The sequence below is a fragment of the Pomacea canaliculata genome, linkage group LG1, assembly GCF_003073045.1.
Source record: "Pomacea canaliculata isolate SZHN2017 linkage group LG1, ASM307304v1, whole genome shotgun sequence".
Classification (NCBI taxonomy): Eukaryota; Metazoa; Mollusca; class Gastropoda; order Architaenioglossa; family Ampullariidae; genus Pomacea; species Pomacea canaliculata.
In genome coordinates, this window is record NC_037590.1 from 41,075,288 (window position 1) to 41,092,564 (window position 17,277).

General features: G+C 36.9%; 2 protein-coding genes across 3 annotated transcripts; one reads left to right on the forward strand and one right to left on the reverse strand.

The window, feature by feature from the left end:
* Positions 1-233: 233 nt before the first annotated feature.
* On the reverse strand, positions 234-4,484 carry LOC112565431 (ankyrin repeat domain-containing protein 40-like). 2 transcript variants are annotated; one of them, XM_025240991.1, is made up of 4 exons: positions 4,000-4,484; positions 3,188-3,336; positions 2,294-2,482; positions 234-1,925 (listed from the first exon to the last, which is right to left on the reverse strand). In XM_025240991.1, the coding sequence occupies exons 1-4, from the start codon at positions 4,131-4,133 to the stop codon at positions 1,612-1,614; spliced, it is 786 nt and encodes a 261-aa protein (XP_025096776.1). In that variant the 5' UTR covers positions 4,134-4,484; the 3' UTR covers positions 234-1,611. The 2 variants fall into 2 exon arrangements, with proteins under 2 accessions (XP_025096776.1, XP_025096722.1); XM_025240937.1 differs by having other exon boundaries at positions 234-1,928.
* Positions 4,485-4,721: 237 nt separating this feature from the next.
* On the forward strand, positions 4,722-14,894 carry LOC112565147 (splicing factor U2AF 50 kDa subunit-like). The gene is made up of 12 exons (XM_025240499.1): positions 4,722-4,873; positions 5,461-5,593; positions 6,614-6,735; positions 6,938-7,074; positions 8,236-8,352; positions 8,953-9,091; positions 10,250-10,329; positions 12,312-12,434; positions 12,890-12,976; positions 13,358-13,484; positions 13,996-14,099; positions 14,523-14,894. The coding sequence occupies exons 1-12, from the start codon at positions 4,831-4,833 to the stop codon at positions 14,652-14,654; spliced, it is 1,344 nt and encodes a 447-aa protein (XP_025096284.1). The 5' UTR covers positions 4,722-4,830; the 3' UTR covers positions 14,655-14,894.
* Positions 14,895-17,277: the final 2,383 nt, after the last annotated feature.

A 17,277-nucleotide genomic window follows, 5' to 3' on the forward strand; every position in this document is an offset into this window, starting at 1 on the left:
AAGAGCATTAAAAATAGGATTTTAAGTTAGTAAGAATAGTTTGAGTGCCTTATCCTGCTTGACCCATTGACGTACATTAAGTGGCTAAAGATGCTACCAGCCCTAGAATAACTGACCTTGTGCTGCAACTGTTTCTGATAAAGGAGTTCTAAACAAATCAACTGAAAATCTAGCTAATATTGCTCTCGTACAACTCAAATTAGGAAATGTCCCAGAAAGAACAGTAAATGTAGGAGCTATCCACGTCCAAAATTTATTCTGAAAAAGTAAAGAGCATATGCTGGAGAAAAGATGTTGAAGAAGTGACGTCACTAGACCTTCCTGCATTTGTCTTTCATGCCATGCACATCATGAACAATGCCTAAGCTGTTGCTATCAGTTAAATTTCAATCTTTCATCTTACACACAGTTGTAAAGCAGCAATGGCTTCCTTATACCATCTTGACGAAATGACAGAATGAGGTTTCTCAACTCCACCCTGATGTTTTCAAGGTTGTGGACCTCTTTTTAAATGTACTTACATATATCTAGTGTTGTGTTAGCCTAAGGAGACCAGACGTCCTGAATTTGGCGGGACAGTCCCGCTTTTGACCTCGTGTCCCGCCTGAATATCGGGCGGGACGCCCAATGTCCCGCTTCTGGCTTTCTGGCAAGTCCATAAAATGTCCCGGTTGTCTTTAAAAATCACTTTTTTTGACGGTGACGACACCATCATCGGCACGTGTCCCGCTTTCGCCCCCGAAACGTCTGGTCACCTTAGTTAGCCAGTCTATATACCATCAGAATGCTGCCTTTTCTGTGATGCTATAGATGCACTTTTGTTTCTATAAAAGTTCTTGAAAATTATTTGAGAAATAATATGCACCAAAGATATTTAAGCCATCAAGATCAGAGCCATGATCTCATGTCTGAAAAAGTTCATTTGATTGGTCTCGCACAAACCAAGTCATCTAAACAGCAACGTTCTGAAGGTTACATTTTCCTTTGTGTATAAATTTTAAAATGTAAAAAAATTATATATTACCTGTTTAACAATATGTTTCAATTTGTATATCCTGCATAATTTCTTTTACTTAAGTAGTAACAGTTCAGTACCTGATGCTGTATATCTTCAAACTGATGGTATTAAAAGTCAGGCATTACAGTGTTTACAATACGTAGTGTGCCATATCAGCAGTATAGATATAAGGAATCGTGAAAATATAAATTCATGAAATGATAATGCATCAGCAAAGGATTATGCAAAAAGGAGCCTTTCGAGCAGATATGGTCACAATTTCTCTTGACACTGGCTTCTTCCTTTGTAAAAAGAAAATATCTGCACATGCACACCTCATCATCATCATTCCTTGCTACTCCTCGAGGAGCATAGGGCCACAATGCACACCCCATAGAACCATGCAAATGGATTATATTTTTGTAACCATAATGATAAACCAAACATCATAACCACCTTTTTTTTTCAGTTCTCAACTTGCAAGAAGTTTTTACGCAAAAGGCATGTTTCATACTTCAGAGTTAACCTTCAATGTAAAGGTTATCGAAGATATGAGAAAGTTACAATAATTCCACAAAAACTTACAATTAAGACACAAGAAAAAAAGAGAAATTTTAATACAAAATTTGCTCATTAGTCATGCCTGGCTTCGCACCTATGCCTCCATATCCTCGAGATGCCGCACTTAATGCTTTGTTTGTCAAAACCAGCTCCACCTCTTGAAAATCCTGTAGTCTGCCAATGTCTTTATCTTTCCTGATGATAGTGTCTGGAAGCTTACGGATTCGGGAGACCAACTGTTTGTCAACACACAGTTCAGCACATAGAAGATTTAGCAGTGCTTCATACTTCAGATTTGTTCTTGGTAACTCCACCTCTATGAAATCATGGTCGTCAGAGTTGGCTAACCGAGCTTTCAGGACTAGTTCTGCTTCAGGATTAAGAAAAAAAGTTAATTAGTAAATTGGATTTAATCACTTCTCTTTTATTTCCTAATTAGACTAAAGGTGAGGTCAATCCTGTCAGCTTTCCCATATTTATTTGTAAATAAATCTGTTAAAAACTTGAAACTTTAGCAGAAGAATTAACTAATAAGAAAAAAGACATCAAATTTATAGGAAATATATACACAAAAAATACTTTGTGAAGTATAAAGTCATAATGCATCATCAGATTTCTTTCTAATTAAAAAAAATATTTAATAGATATGTTCTAAAACAGGTCTTTTACTTTAGTGATAAAAATGCATTTAAGTTTGACTAAGAACAAAATATCTACACAAATAAAGCAAATTACCATCATCAGGTGATGAGGTGATATGGTTGTTCATTCTGAATGTCTCGTAATACACTCTTTCCTTGTCGAGCGATGTACTGGAACCAGACTGTGCTCTCTCACTGTTGCCTGAGTAAGGGAAAGGAGGATGTGCCAAGTAACTGGGAGTAATTGGTAGTGTGCTCGGTGCTGGGGCGATGTCTCGTGACCCTTAATCATCAAAAAATAAATAGAATAAAAAAGTGCTTAAGAGAAACATGATGCTACTCTGTAAAGCAGGAATCACCAACCTTTTTGACATTGAGCACTACTTCAAAGGTATTGAGTAATACCACGAACTACTTGTTTGATACAAACTTTCCAAAGAACATGATGACAGTGTTATTTTTATAACATGCGACATATATGGTCCATGTGGGCAACCAAGAACCCGTGGGCACCATGTTAGCTACCCCTGTTGTAGATGGTAAACAAAATGCAGCAATGGGAATGAGGCTGGTATTGACATAAGGGCTTTCCTAGGATATCCCATTCCTCTAGGACCATATTTTTTTTAACAAGATAATGAAGTAAAAAAATCAGCAATACAACATCAGTTTTATAACTTGGTTGTCTGAAAAGTGTAAATAATATCAATAAGTCTTCAATACCAATACCAATATTATTTACTTTAGACCATTTTTTCCTACAATAAATCTGACAAAAAAATAATAAATACAATTGACTGTTATACTGTTCACTACCAAACAGTCACAAAACATTTAGAATTTAAATGATGACTTCAGTTATAAAATGCTTTTTACACTTTACTCGAAGTTACAAAGTTTTCTGTGACCCAATGTTTGCTGATAAAAAAAAAACAAAGAAACAGCTTTTTTAATAACTACCAGATAAACTAACCACTTTTCTACTTACCACCCAATAGCAAATGAACATCTGGATTAGCAGTCAACTCAGCTGGAAACTTTCCCTCATTATCTGTAATCCTGGGATCAGCACCATTAGCCAACAGGTATTGTACTACTGCTAAATGGCCCCTCTTTGCTCCCCAGTGTAAAGCAGTACTGTAATGTATACATGATTACAATATACATGTTTTTTTTTCACTACTATAATTGGCTTGCAACAAATCTTTTTCAATGTAATGTTTTCAAACAATTTTTGGCATTGAAGACTGAACATCTTAATGAAATGTGGGGTACTGAGATTTTATTTCTTGCAACCATGTAGAAATATAATAAAAAGAACTCAGAAACCAACGGAATGCTTTATAATGATTGCACAGATATTGCTTTTGAGATGGAAGCTTTAAGTAAGAAAAGAACAAGCAAAATATATATATATGCAAATGACTTGTCCTTCTGGTGCAGATGGGTTAATTTCAGCAATACCCTTGATGTTAAGTCCTTGGCAAAAAAGAACTACAATATCAGTCAATGTATCAAGTGTCTTTTACAACATGATGAGAAAACATTTCGGTTGCTATATATAAGATGGTATACATGTTATTGAGTACCTAAAACTAGTGACAATTTGCGATATCACCAGAAAGTACAAACTTCATAATTAATCCAAAACCTTTTGATTTATATCATGCACCGTAATACTAATTCTTTATCAAAGTAATCCATGGTTTCTTCTTAGTCCCAGTTACACTGCTATTGGTAACCAATAAACGAAAATAATGTGCTCAAACTAATGAGTATTTGCCATTCTATGATTCTTACCGACCATTCATTGAATTCTGTGAATTAATATTCACATCCATTTTGACTAATTTCTTCATAAAATCCATGTCCCCTAAACTGGCAGCTTCTCTCAGCTTTTCCTCCAACTCTCTGTTTGTGTTCTCCAGATTCATGGTTTTAGTTTTATATTAATGCTGACACTGGCTACCGGTGCTGGAGTTATACCCTTTTTTTTATTATTTGTTTACCCTTTTGTAAAAGCTCCCAAGATTGTGTTAAAGCATGTAGTCTTCGTCAGAACTAAAGAACAATTTAAAACGTCAAAATACTCCAAAGGCGTGGACAGCAACAAAGAATGTAGGACACCTCTGCTTACCAAGCTGACCACGTATCATCCCAATACCCCGTGGAGGGGAAAAAAAACCTAGGAGCTAATGTAATTGTCTCCCTGGAACTTAAGTCGGAGAAAACTTACTAAGTTTTTCTAATAACCTCATTTCAGAATAAAATTTAAGATACGTAATACCCACACTCATTAAGTAGCGTTCATTATTTCATTATTTTGATTATGAAGATACAGATTACAGGCTTTATGTCTATTTTTAAAAATTCATGTCTCCAGCACAGACCGCAAAAGTAAGATTTAAAAAAATTTCTCTACCTTTTTAAAAATTTATTTAAATATCTGACGTTTCAATATGAAATCGCATTTGGAGAGACGTATTATCGAAGGCACGAATTATTTTAGTTATGCTTCGACGCGACGCAGACTTTTTTCTTCCATGTTAATTCTATTTCCGGTACTGCACATACCGGCGCCATCTTTACTACCTAGTTGCAAGCGTCGGCGTGACAAGAACGAATTTGACAATGGCTGATAATACGGATGTAGACTCAAAGCAAGATTCAAGAGGTAAATGTTTGGACGTGTAATTGTGTTGTACCGACATAATTATCACATTTGTTTCAATGAATCATAACTGTTTTAATTTCAATCTCACATTTTATTTTGCGCTCTGATTGGATAAGTGTCTCACAATGAAGTTTAAGTGAAATCCACCGTCTCATGTTATTCTGCATTCAGATATTTTTAATTAATGTGCTTCTTATAAATATCTCGATCTTAAATGTGTACTACATTTGTATATGATTTTTTTGACGTAAGAACAAGGGGAATAAGGAAAAAGAAGGAAAACTGGGGCCATGACCCAATCTGATGCTCAACAGCAAGCCAGACAACGGAAAGTCGGTTTGAAAGACAACGTCCGGACGTTACCATCTATTGTTTAATATTCTTTGAATCTGATTTAATTTCATCATCGAGCATAGTTTGGAGATTAATAATGGATATGGTAGGTATCAAAGGCCTTCAAATTTAAGCGGGGTCTTATGCACCACTCAATCCTTTAGATTTTTGTAACTAATCTGGTCTATCAGGCGCTATCATCTGATCATCATTATTTTCCCTCCCTCCCCCCCCCCATTATATTTCATCTCCAGAAAATGATAGAGAAAACTCAAGGTCATCTAAACACGACAAAGACAGGAAGCGTTCACGCTCTCCACGCAGACGTAGTCGAAGTAGAGAACGAAGAAGATCCCGAGACCGAGAAAGGAAGAAGAAATCCAGAAGGTTTGTTGTTGTTAACATATTTTATCCCTTCATGATTTTAAATGCTGTAATTTATTTGGATGTAATATTAGGAGTGATGTATGGTTCTAAAACCTGGAGAGTGACAAATACCATCAACAACAAGCTGTAAGCCTTTACCAGCCAATGCTTACACCATATTCTGGGAATAAGATGGCCTGAAAAGATCTCAACAGCAGCCTGTGGAAAAGAACCAACCAGAATGCCACTAGCCAAGACATCAAAAAACGCGAATGGGGCTGGATAGGACACACCCTGTGCAAACCGTCTGACACCATTGCCAAGCAGGCACTTGACTGAAATCCTCAGGGGAAGAGGAGAAATGGAGACCAAAGCAGACTTGGAAGAGAACAGTAAAGAGCGAGGCAAACGGCATCGAAACTCCTGGGCCCAACTGAAGGGGGCTGCCCAAAACCAGGTCCGCTGGCGAGGTGTTGTCACGGCCCTATGCTCCTCAAAGGAGCAACAAGGAACAAACTGAACTAATATTAGGACTTATTCCAGTCAAAGTTTATTTCAAGATAATATTTCTAAAATCTTTATCATTGTAAAGTAAGCCTTCAAACATGAACATATTCACATGTGAGCAGATAAGAGTAAGATTTATGTGTCAGAACTAATGAATGTACACCTCCAGCCTTCTTACTAGATAAAGCCTTAGCCAAAAAGGTTGCAATGAACTTGACCTCTCTTTGTGTGTCTTTGTTTTGAGATCTGTGTCTTGCAAAAAGTAAAGCTATTTGTCTTTTGTGATAATCTACACCTTCAGTGTTTTGATGATTCAAAAGCATGCTGTTTTGCAATTATCAAATGAGATTACCGTTGCTATTCATACAAGAATTTATTTGTATGCAAATAGTAAACTAACTGTGTCCAAGGCCAGAAGTGCATGTACTTGTCAGTTTATTACTAGTGGCACTTTAACGTTGGACAATTAGTATCTGACCTTTAAATGGCTGTAGAAGTACATTTGTAATCGTTTTTGTTGGTATTTCTTACCAGTCGCTCCAGAGAAAGAAGCAGCAGCCAGAAGGTGAAGAGAAAGAAGAAGCCATACAAATACTGGGATGTACCACCCCCTGGCTTCGAGCATATTACCCCAATGCAGTATAAGGCTATGCAAGGTTAGCATTTTTTTTTTTTAAAGATTAAAAAATACAGTAACAGGATAAGCAGTTTTATTTACAAATTCTTATCAGCTCTTCTATGAATTCAAAAGTACTCTTTTAACAAATGCACATTTCATGCAGGAGTTTTGTTTTAAAAACCCTACAAAGTTTTTAATGTGGATCTTGAGCAGTATGTAATGAACCAGTTATTTTTCAGCTGCGGGTCAGATTCCTCAAGCTTTGCCTGTAACAGCTCCTATCAACCCCAATGCAACAGTTACATTGCCAGGCAGTGCCATGAGTCGTCAGGCTAGGCGTCTGTATGTTGGAAACATCCCATTCGGTGTTACAGAGGTAATAATGATCAAAAGTCAGAGTAGTAGTTCTTGTACGTGTCTTTTATATCATTTTGAATAGACACCATGTAAAGATATGGAATTTATATAAGTCATTATATTTGCCATGCGATCCTTACAATTTCTCTCACAGGTCTTGACGTTTTCTCTGTGAACCTTACAAGTCCTTATATCAATAAAATATTACCACAGATTTATTTTTCATGCCTCTTATAAATCCAAAAATTAATTTTCAAAGGAAGAAAAATATAAAGACTGGTTGATAAAAGACTGTAAAGATAAATATTGTGCACAATATGCTGCCTGCGGAATATCCTTGAATCTTCGTCAATGGGCAAAAGTGTTTGAAGAAGCACATTAACATTAAAGGTATATGTTATCAGTGCGCTAAAGAGACTTTTTAAGCTATCAAAATATGGCAGATAGGCATCAAAATTAGCTCTAATTATTTGTTACTAGAATAAGAACGTATGTATTTCAGAATATAGAGAAGACCAAAGATTCATAAATAATACCTCTTTCCGAGTAACATGAGAAAAACTTAAGCATTGATGACTGTCACTTAGGTCCTTACAAATGCATGAAAGGTTCTTGCTTGGCACCATCCCTGATCCTTGGGAACCCTGTCTGTCGCATACAGTTACAATCTTTCATTTGATTTTACTACCAGTAAACAAAACCTATATTTCTTAAAATTTACACCACGTAAATGTTTTAAAAGTGCTCTTTAAAATGGAGTATCACCGATAATCGTCAATGTTAAAGGTTGATACATATAAATTTGTTTTAAATAACAATCTAAATTTTACTTTTGCTTCGAGCACTTTCTCCTGACGTAGCCTATGCAGTTTGCCTCCGCGAATGGGAATGTCTTCATAGCTGCAGCTCAGTGGCTTTGATGCGTCTACATTTAATGCGTTAGCTAGGACATTTGTAAAATTTCTAGTAATAGTCACCACTTCACACAATTAGTAGATGTCTGAGCTTAATTTTTATATCGGATATGAAGTATTTATTTTTTCTAATATTTCCACTTAGTATACATTTAATATGAATTTAATTGATATAGAATGTTACGAACTACACACATACATGACACAATATGCTAATCGTCTTTGACACTGGGCTGATCTCTTACACATGATGTTTTGCTTCATAGGAATCCATGATGGACTTTTTCAACCACCAGATGAAGATCACAGGGCTTGCCCAAGCGGAGGGAAACCCAGTTATTGCAGTACACATTAACCTGGACAAGAATTTTGCTTTTCTTGAGGTAAGGACTATTATACAATAGTGACTATTTTATAGAAAAGCAGACTTATTGGCCACTGAACGTCTTGAGCATCCCGTACATCAACAGGTGCCATCCAACCCATGATTTTTTCCAGCATTGCCCCTAAGCAGTTCAAAACTCTTGTTAAAAAACAGGAGTTTGTCAGATGGCTATTGTATACATTACCACCCACTTTTTTAATTGGTTGAAATGGTCTTTAGGCTTTGCAAATTGTCCTGGTCAGTTGTTAAGTTGTCCAACTACCTTATCATATGTAAGAAGACTTCTGGCCTATAGAACTCTAGTTTTTAGTCTAAAGACTCATGATTTCAAACCATTTACATTTTAAGACTCAACTAGACAAATTTTCTTTAAATGATTTTGAACACTACCTGATTTGTGCACATTTCTACAGAGTGGAAAATATTGTACTTTGACATACAAATTGGTTGAAATGACAACTTTATTTAAAGTTTTAAAATATGAATAAGTTCATCATAAAAAGCTTTTATTCTTAGAGTTACAAAGTGAAATGCCATACAGAATCTACTCATTAAAAAAAAAAAGGTTAAAGAATTGATAGGTTAATGTTTTTATTAGCTCCGATCAGTGGATGAGACTACGCAGGCATTGGCATTTGATGGCATAAGTTACGAAGGGCAGCCACTGAAAATTCGCCGTCCCAGTGATTACAAACCACTTCCAGGAATGGCAGAGAACCCTACATTAGCTGTGCCAGGTAATGGTGCCTTTTTGAAAGGTTTTATAAAATAAGTCAGTTGAAATAGATTTATAGAAAGAAATTTGTTAATAATTGAGGGATTCAGGTACATAAAATTTTTTAATGTAGCAGACTGTTGACTGCAGAGGATATCTTAATATCTGCCAGCCATATCATACTTATTTGTCTTTCTTTAGTTTTTTTCCATTTACTTCACTACTTAAATATGAGCCACTTTTAGAAAGCATGGTTTCACAGCTGTTTGTTGCTAAAAGCCATCCAGCATGGTCTTACATATGAAGTAAACGGGTTATTCTCACGTTGCAATGTTTTCAAAGTTTACGCGTTTAAGATTTCCCTTGCAACGTAGCTTTGCTGCCCCGTACTTCTCACATGTAGCAAGGCCACTCACAAATGTATTGCAAAGTGGCGATATTATGGGTAGTACGCAATACAACAATCAACATTTATGAAAAGATGCTTTTGATAATCGCTGCGGCTACCTTTGTCATTTCACTCGAGGAAGCAGTGAAAAGAAGAAAGATGTGGGCTGGGGAGTGAGGGCTTGGTTAAATATACATGGGCAATTCCCCTTTAATATTAATGTGAAACATTTCTTCTCATACTGCTTCACCATTTTTGCATTATAATTTGAAGGTAAAAGGGAGTCATGTAATTTAAGTCATTCCTTGCAAGAAGTAGAACCATGCCATGTCCCATCTTTGCAAACCTTGCTTCAAGGTCTCATGTAAACTGCACAAGGCTTGCAAACCCCACAAAGATTGGTAAGTTGCAACATGAGAATAATCCTTAAGTTCTTACGTTTTGTTTCAATTATTTCCTGGAAGCTATACTGTCAGGCATGCATATACACGTACAGGCATGCAAAGCTAATGTTTAAAAGTACAGTATACCTTTTATTGATTGTGATCTGTTGCCCTTTGTGTTCAGCCACAGATCTTGACCACCTTTGGGTGAGGGCGGAGTTACTTTTCAATGAGGATAGCACAAGCTATAAATAGCAAAAAAAAAACAAAACAAAAAGAAAAAAAACTGGCTTTATTGGGAAATCATTAAAACGAGCTCAAAGAAACTTCTGTCACTGTTTTGAAATGAAACATTATAAAATACCACATTCTTTGCTCTGCTTATTGTAACTGATACACATTGTTGCAGGTGTGGTGTCCACTGTTGTACAGGACTCGGCCCATAAGATCTTCATAGGAGGGCTTCCCAGCTACCTCACTGAGGATCAGGTATGCTAGTGCATTGTTCAGGACCAGGATTTCTTGTCTGCCAAAGAAGGTGCTAAAAGCATCTACTTTTGTTTGCCATCCAAGACTGATCAGTCTGCGAAACATCCATGTGTCTATGTTGCGGCTTTTTTTTTCTTGGCACTTTTCAGCCTTGCAGGGAACAGGTGGTGTCTTGGTTGTTGCAAAGCAGGGAAGAACAAGATTGCTCACTGCATGGGAGACCAATCCTTCATTGTGAAGCATCCTAGCCCATTTATATAACACAAAAATCTTAACCCTCTTTAAAGCACAACAGTCGAAAACACTATAAATACTTTTAAAAAAAACCAACAGAATTTTTCCTTGAATTATTTTTAAAATGATATAGATAAAATAAACAGCTACTGCAATAATACCTGATTAAATCGGTGAGCATTACAAGTATAATACTGAAAAGACAGCAAAGATCAAATTCAGTTTAATTAAAGATTGACCAAAACATGCAGAGAGGTATGAAACCTATGCAAATATGTTGGCCAACATTTAAAATGTCCCTAGCAGGAGATGCCTTAAAAAAGTAAAAACAAGGGAAAGCCGATATAAATCCTAGCTCTTTGCAGCTGTACCTCCGGGGGAGAATTCTTGAAATTCCAGGATCCTCTGCAGACTTGTTTTGCAGGAATCTCTTTTTCACAGGACAGATGTGTATGCCTAGCTCCTGCATTTCATTTTATACAGAGGTCTTCAGCTGACCAGCTTCACTCAAGTGGTAACTTTTCAGGTGAAAAGTATGTTTTTGAGTGATTTGTGGAAGAAAATAAATTTTCAGCAAACTAATTTCTTTTTAAAGAATAATAATAAATGAATTGAAGATATAGTCTCGTAGAAAACTTCAGTCGAACAGTGCTGACGACTTGCAAGTTTGGGAGAATTGCTGATGATCTCCACACGTGTTTTTCTTAGGCCTTGTTTCGTGTGGCTAGGTTACGCTCAGCTTGCTAGTTGTCAGCATTGTTTTCCCAGTTCTGCAGCAGCAGCAATTACTCTTATTCAACATTTTCAGGTGTAATGTTACTCGATGTGCTGTGATGCAAATCCGAGACTCACCATTCTTCTTGTTTCTTCCCCATTTTGTTCACTAGCATAGGGGGAGAGGTTGAAAACCCCACCGCTTGCATACCTTCCTATTTGCAACAAACTGTATTATGTGCCCAATCAAGACACAGGCAAGTTTCGCTGCTTCTTTTCTGATGGCTTCCATTGGTATTGGTATGATCATGTGTGACTGTTCTGTCATTTCAGGATTTGTGTAAAGTGTAGGTGTGAAATGAACCATCTGTTGATGGACACACAAGCACTATTTTGATGTTTTAAAAAGGTTGGTGAAAGAAACCAGGCATCAAAAAGCATTTTTAGGGTTGGGATTGTTGGTTCCCATCAGCAACTAAACGCTTCTTAGGTAGATGGTCATGGTATAGAGGGGGACAAAATCCATTTTAATATGGAAGTAATGGGGGAAGAAAATACTGAGCCTGCTTTGTCTTGGAGACAAAGCACATACTTAAATTTTTACCTTCGGTTGAAATAATATTTTTTTAGTGTCTGTACTCACTCCTTTAAAGGTAAGTAACTTTTGTAATCTTGGTTCTCCCTAACCCCCTTTAAAATTCCTTTTTGTGGCCATGTGTTCTGTCCTGCAGTACTATATGATTTCTGGGCACATTTTAATTTTAAAAAAAAAAACAGGATGGAAAAAAGTCTTAGTCATCTTCTGCAGTCTTTTCTAGTGTGAACAGCTTAATTTTGCATTTCCAGATGTAACCTATTTTATACTGTTAATATCTTAACATATTTTTACAATTATTATACAGAACTTTTCAGAATATCAAAGGCACAGGAAAGACAATTGACCCTTTTTGTACATTTTAAAAATAAATCTTGTTCATTTTTGAAAATGAAAAGACATAATATGTTTTGTTTTCCTTTATCTTTCCTTTTACCAGATGAAAGAGTTGCTGATATCCTTTGGTCCTCTGAAAGCATTCAACTTGGTCAAAGACAATGCTACTGGACTCTCAAAAGGCTTTGCATTTTGTGAATACCTTGATCCTAACGTTACAGATCAGGTATATGTCAACATTTGCTGACCTTAGATACTTATCATTGAATGGGTGTTGATTGCTCTCACTTAGGCATTTTAAAACTTTAAAACGCCTTCATTACTTGCAGAGATTTTATGATTGTCTACATTAGGAGTACATAAAAGTAGGGTAGCCTTGGGATGGGTGGTGATTTTTTTAAGGGCAGACTGCAGACAATAATGCAATATGTAACCATGGAACATAGAATGAAAAGCCATTGGAGACTAGCAGCAAAACACTCACAAGCAAGAAGGTAAAGTGTCGTTAGAGGTGCCAGAGGGTAGGAAATGCTTCTTTTATGTAGCACATGTAAATCTGATGTTGGGATTGGTAACGGGCGCGATGTTAACAAACCCTGACATCCAGTTATTAAAATGGAAATTCACTGCAATCATTTCTGTGTTAACAGAAGAAATGTGCTCCTAACGTTTTTGTTGCAGGCTTGTGCAGGTTTAAATGGAATGCAGCTAGGGGACAAAAAACTGATTGTGCAGCGAGCCAGTGTAGGAGCCAAGAATGCTCAGCACGTAGGTTTATTACAAGTCTCATGTTTATTTAATGCTGGTGTGCATTTTGTGTACATCATTGCCAATGTGAATTGTACTCAAGAGCATAGCTTAAAAGAAGTGGGAGTTTTGGGGTGGTGTGGACCACCTTGCAAGTGAAAAGACTTGTATAGTAATATTTTTTTAATGTAGTAATTGAAATGCTTAATTTGTTCTAAACAGTTTACTTTTCATTACCCCAGGGAATTATGTCTTCTATTCATAGAAAGTGAAAATGGAGAAAGCAGCTATTCATACTTTAGGCCATTGACAGCTTATAACTTGATTACAGTTGCAGGCTTGTAAGGTCTGCTCTAAACATAGCACTGAAAACAGTGGTGTGAAGCTTGTTTCTCTTAACAGCAGGCACCAGTTCAGCTTCAGGTACCAGGGTTAAATCTCAATCAGGGAGCAGGTCAACCGACAGAAGTGCTTTGTTTAATGAACATGATATTGCCAGAGGAACTGGAAGATGAGGAAGAGTATGAAGGTAAACATGATGTTTTAGAAATTAATTTCCAAACTTGTCTTTAAATAAGAATCTTTAATATATGCTGAAAAGTTACGGTTATGAGTGGCTCCAGAAAATAAAGGTTTTAGGGTGCCATAGTTGAATTTCAGTCAGCAGATTTTGATGCTTCTTTTCGTGAGTACTAACCCCACTCCCAAAGTTAATCATTGGTTAAAGTCATGGAAGTCATTAATAAACATCAGTTATCTATTATTCTTACTCGATTCTTAATAGTGTTATTCTTTAACATGTAAACATAAATCTTTAAAACAAAAAGCTTCATATTTGGAGTAGCACTGGCACTCGGACAAACACCTACCCTAAGAAACATTGTGGCATCTTAAAGATCACTTCGAAGTAATGCAAAATGCACAAAACTTGTGCCAGTTTCAAGGTATAAATGATATGACTAAATGAAACTTTCCTGTATCACCTTAACAAAGCCTACCTTATAAACTGTCTCTGATTGATCTTTGTTTTCATTATGTAGACATCTTAGAAGATGTGAGAGAGGAGTGTGGCAAGTATGGTATTGTGCGGAGTTTGGAAATCCCTCGTCCTATCAAAGGAGTTGAGGTGCCAGGAGTTGGAAAGGTGGGTCTTACGCTATATTCTGGCTTTTTAAAATTGTTGTTGTAATGGTCTTTGCTACTTAAAACGTTTTTAATTTGAAAAGCTTGTTCTAGATCTTATGTGCAACTGTTACTTTTATGCATATTGACAAATGTTTTTAAGTCCAAGCTTTTTTTTTCTCAGATTAATTATAATGGAGAAAAATGGTGGATAGCTTCGTGTAGGAGCCCTAAAAACACCATTTCAGTAATGTCTGTAACAGTGTCAATTACATTCTGATTCTTGAGGGTGTCATGTTTAAATGAAAGATGTGCTGATCAGTACTTAGGTTTATACTTGCTTATCATGCTTGGGCTCCCTCACCCCCTTCAAATGACTGGAAAGATTTAACTTATGTCATCAAACAGCACCAGCAGACTCATTTTTCAACCTTTATTTCTACAGATATTTGTGGAGTTCAGTTCATTGATTGATTGTCAGAAGGCACAGCAGGCTCTAGCTGGTCGAAAGTTCTCCAACCGTGTGGTGGTCACCTCTTATTTTGACCCAGATGCTTATCATCGTCGTGAATTTTAACCAAGTTATTGATGTGGTAGCATTATTCATTGTTTTGATTTTACTCAGAATCTTAAATGTTCTCATTGTGTTTAAAAGTGAGGGGAATTGTATTATTGTTCTTAAGACGATCTTGACATTAATAGAAAGCCACCATGATCACAGGCTTTTTGATGCATGTACGATTTCATGTGAAACTGCAGTTAGGATTATTTCTTCCTGCATCCACCTAAGGAAATAAATTTTGTCTGAACAGCTTGAGGTTCTGCTTTTGTGATAGTGTTGCTAGTTGTGTGTCAGAAATTGTGTATTGTGTCCATATTGGGTTTACAAAGCTTTCTTTATGAACATAAATTGCTTGACACTGCTGTACTACAAATCACACAGGAAAGATCTACAAAACATCCAAAAATTGTTCTGCAAATTTCTTGCATTCAGTTTGCTTGAAATGACTGGACAGTAGGATGTAGTGATATCCTTGATGGTTGAAGTAGCACAAGCACTAAAGCTTGGCAAGGAGACTAAATTCTGTGGAAACTCTATATCAGCTGTTTGACATTGCTGCCTGCCAATGTGAGGACCTTGGTGCATTGTAAAATTGGTGCATGCTGCTAATGATGATGACACTGAAGCTGACGACAATGTTAAACTGGCCTGACGTTTTCCAATAACAGGATAGGAATATGGTACCAATACCAACTGCAGACTGATGAGGGTCAAATAGGGTAGCTGCGGACTATGGCATTATTAGCTTGGAAGGCCACATCAATATTGTCAATTATCACAAAGTTTGGACTCAACTACAGTTTACAAAGGCTAACAAGGAAACTCCTATAAACTGAAGAGAAAATTATGGCAATGTTTTGATGGTGAAAAAGAAAAGGGGAGACAATTGATGAAGTACAAAGAAAATTGCCATTTAACAATGGAATGAGCCACAGGTTTTGCTGCTGCTGATAGCATTCACAGTGTCATTGAAGAAATGGAAATTTTAGACAAAATCATGGCATTTGGAGCCAACAGCATAGCTGTGAATGCTGGACACTGGGGCAATACATCTGGTACAGCTTCACACTAGTTGCCTTTGCAGTGGTTCATTGGCTTTTTACACCTGAACAAGCTTCCATTCCACCAGCTCTGCGAAACATTTGTTGGTCCAACTGAAGGACCCACACTGTAAAGGACCAGTTGCAAATGCATTGGCTAATTGTGCATCATTGCCTCTCTCTGCAGGATTTTGACTTGTTGCCGATGGGGATCCCGTTTCAGAAATCAGCCAGCTTAGTAATAACCAAGCCTACCTGTACAAAATGATCACAGCTATTAGAAGTGACAATTTACTGCAGGAAAAGCCTGGGCCCATCTCGATGGCCAGATGGCTCACAACTGCTAGCAGGATATGTGGATCAAGGCAGCCAAGTAACTGTATTCCCTGACACTTTGTTGTCTGCTTGCTATGGACCTACATGGTTTAGCATCAAGTGTCTTCCAAGATGCAATTACAGACCAAAGCACTTGCTTCAACAAATTAAGCAACATATTTTATCATCAGCCTGCAGGAATATTGCATAAACCGTAGTGCAATGGAATGCATATTGGGCCCATCAGGAAAGTGTTCTGTCAATGCTTGGAGATGACAATGAAGTCACTAGGGGGCAGCATTAATAAAGACCATTCACAAAGCAAGCTGGTGGGTCTCAACAGCAAGAGAATTTCGACCTCTCCAACTAGAGTATGCTGAAACGTTGCAAGACTTGCCATCAATGGAGAAACACACTGGAACCACCTCTCACAAAGCAGCCCTTCGTCAGATACTTTGCCACTCTCAGGGAGTCAAACATTTGTGTCAGGACAATGAGGCATCAACATCAATCCATGGGATGGATGCAAAGGATGGTTAGAGACTTTAATGCTGTCATTTCAGACTAAGAAAGATTATTTACTAAGTGACTAAAAATGAAAACTGGTAGAGGATGACAAAAACCGACAAAAGAGACTACATAGAGAAACTGGCAGATGAAGCAGAAAATGCAGCAAGTAAAAAAAGTGGTTCGTGTTTGCTTAAATAAAATTTTCTGTAAGATTCTCTTCACATTGTAAACAAATCATCTAGAGGTAGAATTCAGTTAGTGCTTCATGTTATTTTTGCTTCTGCATTGGAGATTATTCATAAATAGCAATCTCTAACAAAGTGTGCTAATGAGTAATTTTATTACTTTTACCAAAAAAAAGTTAATGCATAATTAACCTTGAAAATTAAAATATTTCCCACCCACCAGCTACCTTTATTTCCATTCTCATACAAGACAGCCAATGCATCAGAAGATAAAACCATGCAGAAGGCCAGCAATTATTGTTGCTAACCATTTAAAATCTCGAGCACCAGTCTAGTTTGTCCATCATGGTGTGAAGATTAAAATATGAACCCACCTCAGGCTTTCAAAATCTACTCTCAATGTACACAATCCAATCTTTCTAACCATTATAACAAAATATTTGTGAAGAACTAAAGACGGGTCTTCTTGATATGTCGCTAAGCTCTAATTATTTCTGTGTTGGCTCATCCATGCACGACCCTTTCATGATGTCAGGCTCGGAGGATTCTGTGGCATGTACAGCTTGCATTTAAAAGAGATATAAATGT

Excerpts from the sequence above, each read along its gene's own strand:
- LOC112565431 (XM_025240937.1), bottom strand. The coding sequence starts at position 4,133 with ATGAATCTGGAGAACACAAACAGAGAGTTGGAGGAAAAGCTGAGAGAA. Across the intron at positions 3,337-3,999 it reads CAGAATTCAATGAATGGTCG|TACTGCTTTACACTGGGGAG; the intron begins GTAAGAATCATA and ends TATACATTACAG. Across the intron at positions 2,483-3,187 it reads TGTTCATTTGCTATTGGGTG|GGTCACGAGACATCGCCCCA; the intron begins GTAAGTAGAAAA and ends TTGATGATTAAG.
- LOC112565147 (XM_025240499.1), top strand. The coding sequence starts at position 4,831 with ATGGCTGATAATACGGATGTAGACTCAAAGCAAGATTCAAGAG. Across the intron at positions 7,075-8,235 it reads TCCCATTCGGTGTTACAGAG|GAATCCATGATGGACTTTTT; the intron begins GTAATAATGATC and ends TTTGCTTCATAG. Across the intron at positions 12,977-13,357 it reads GAGCCAAGAATGCTCAGCAC|CAGGCACCAGTTCAGCTTCA; the intron begins GTAGGTTTATTA and ends TTCTCTTAACAG.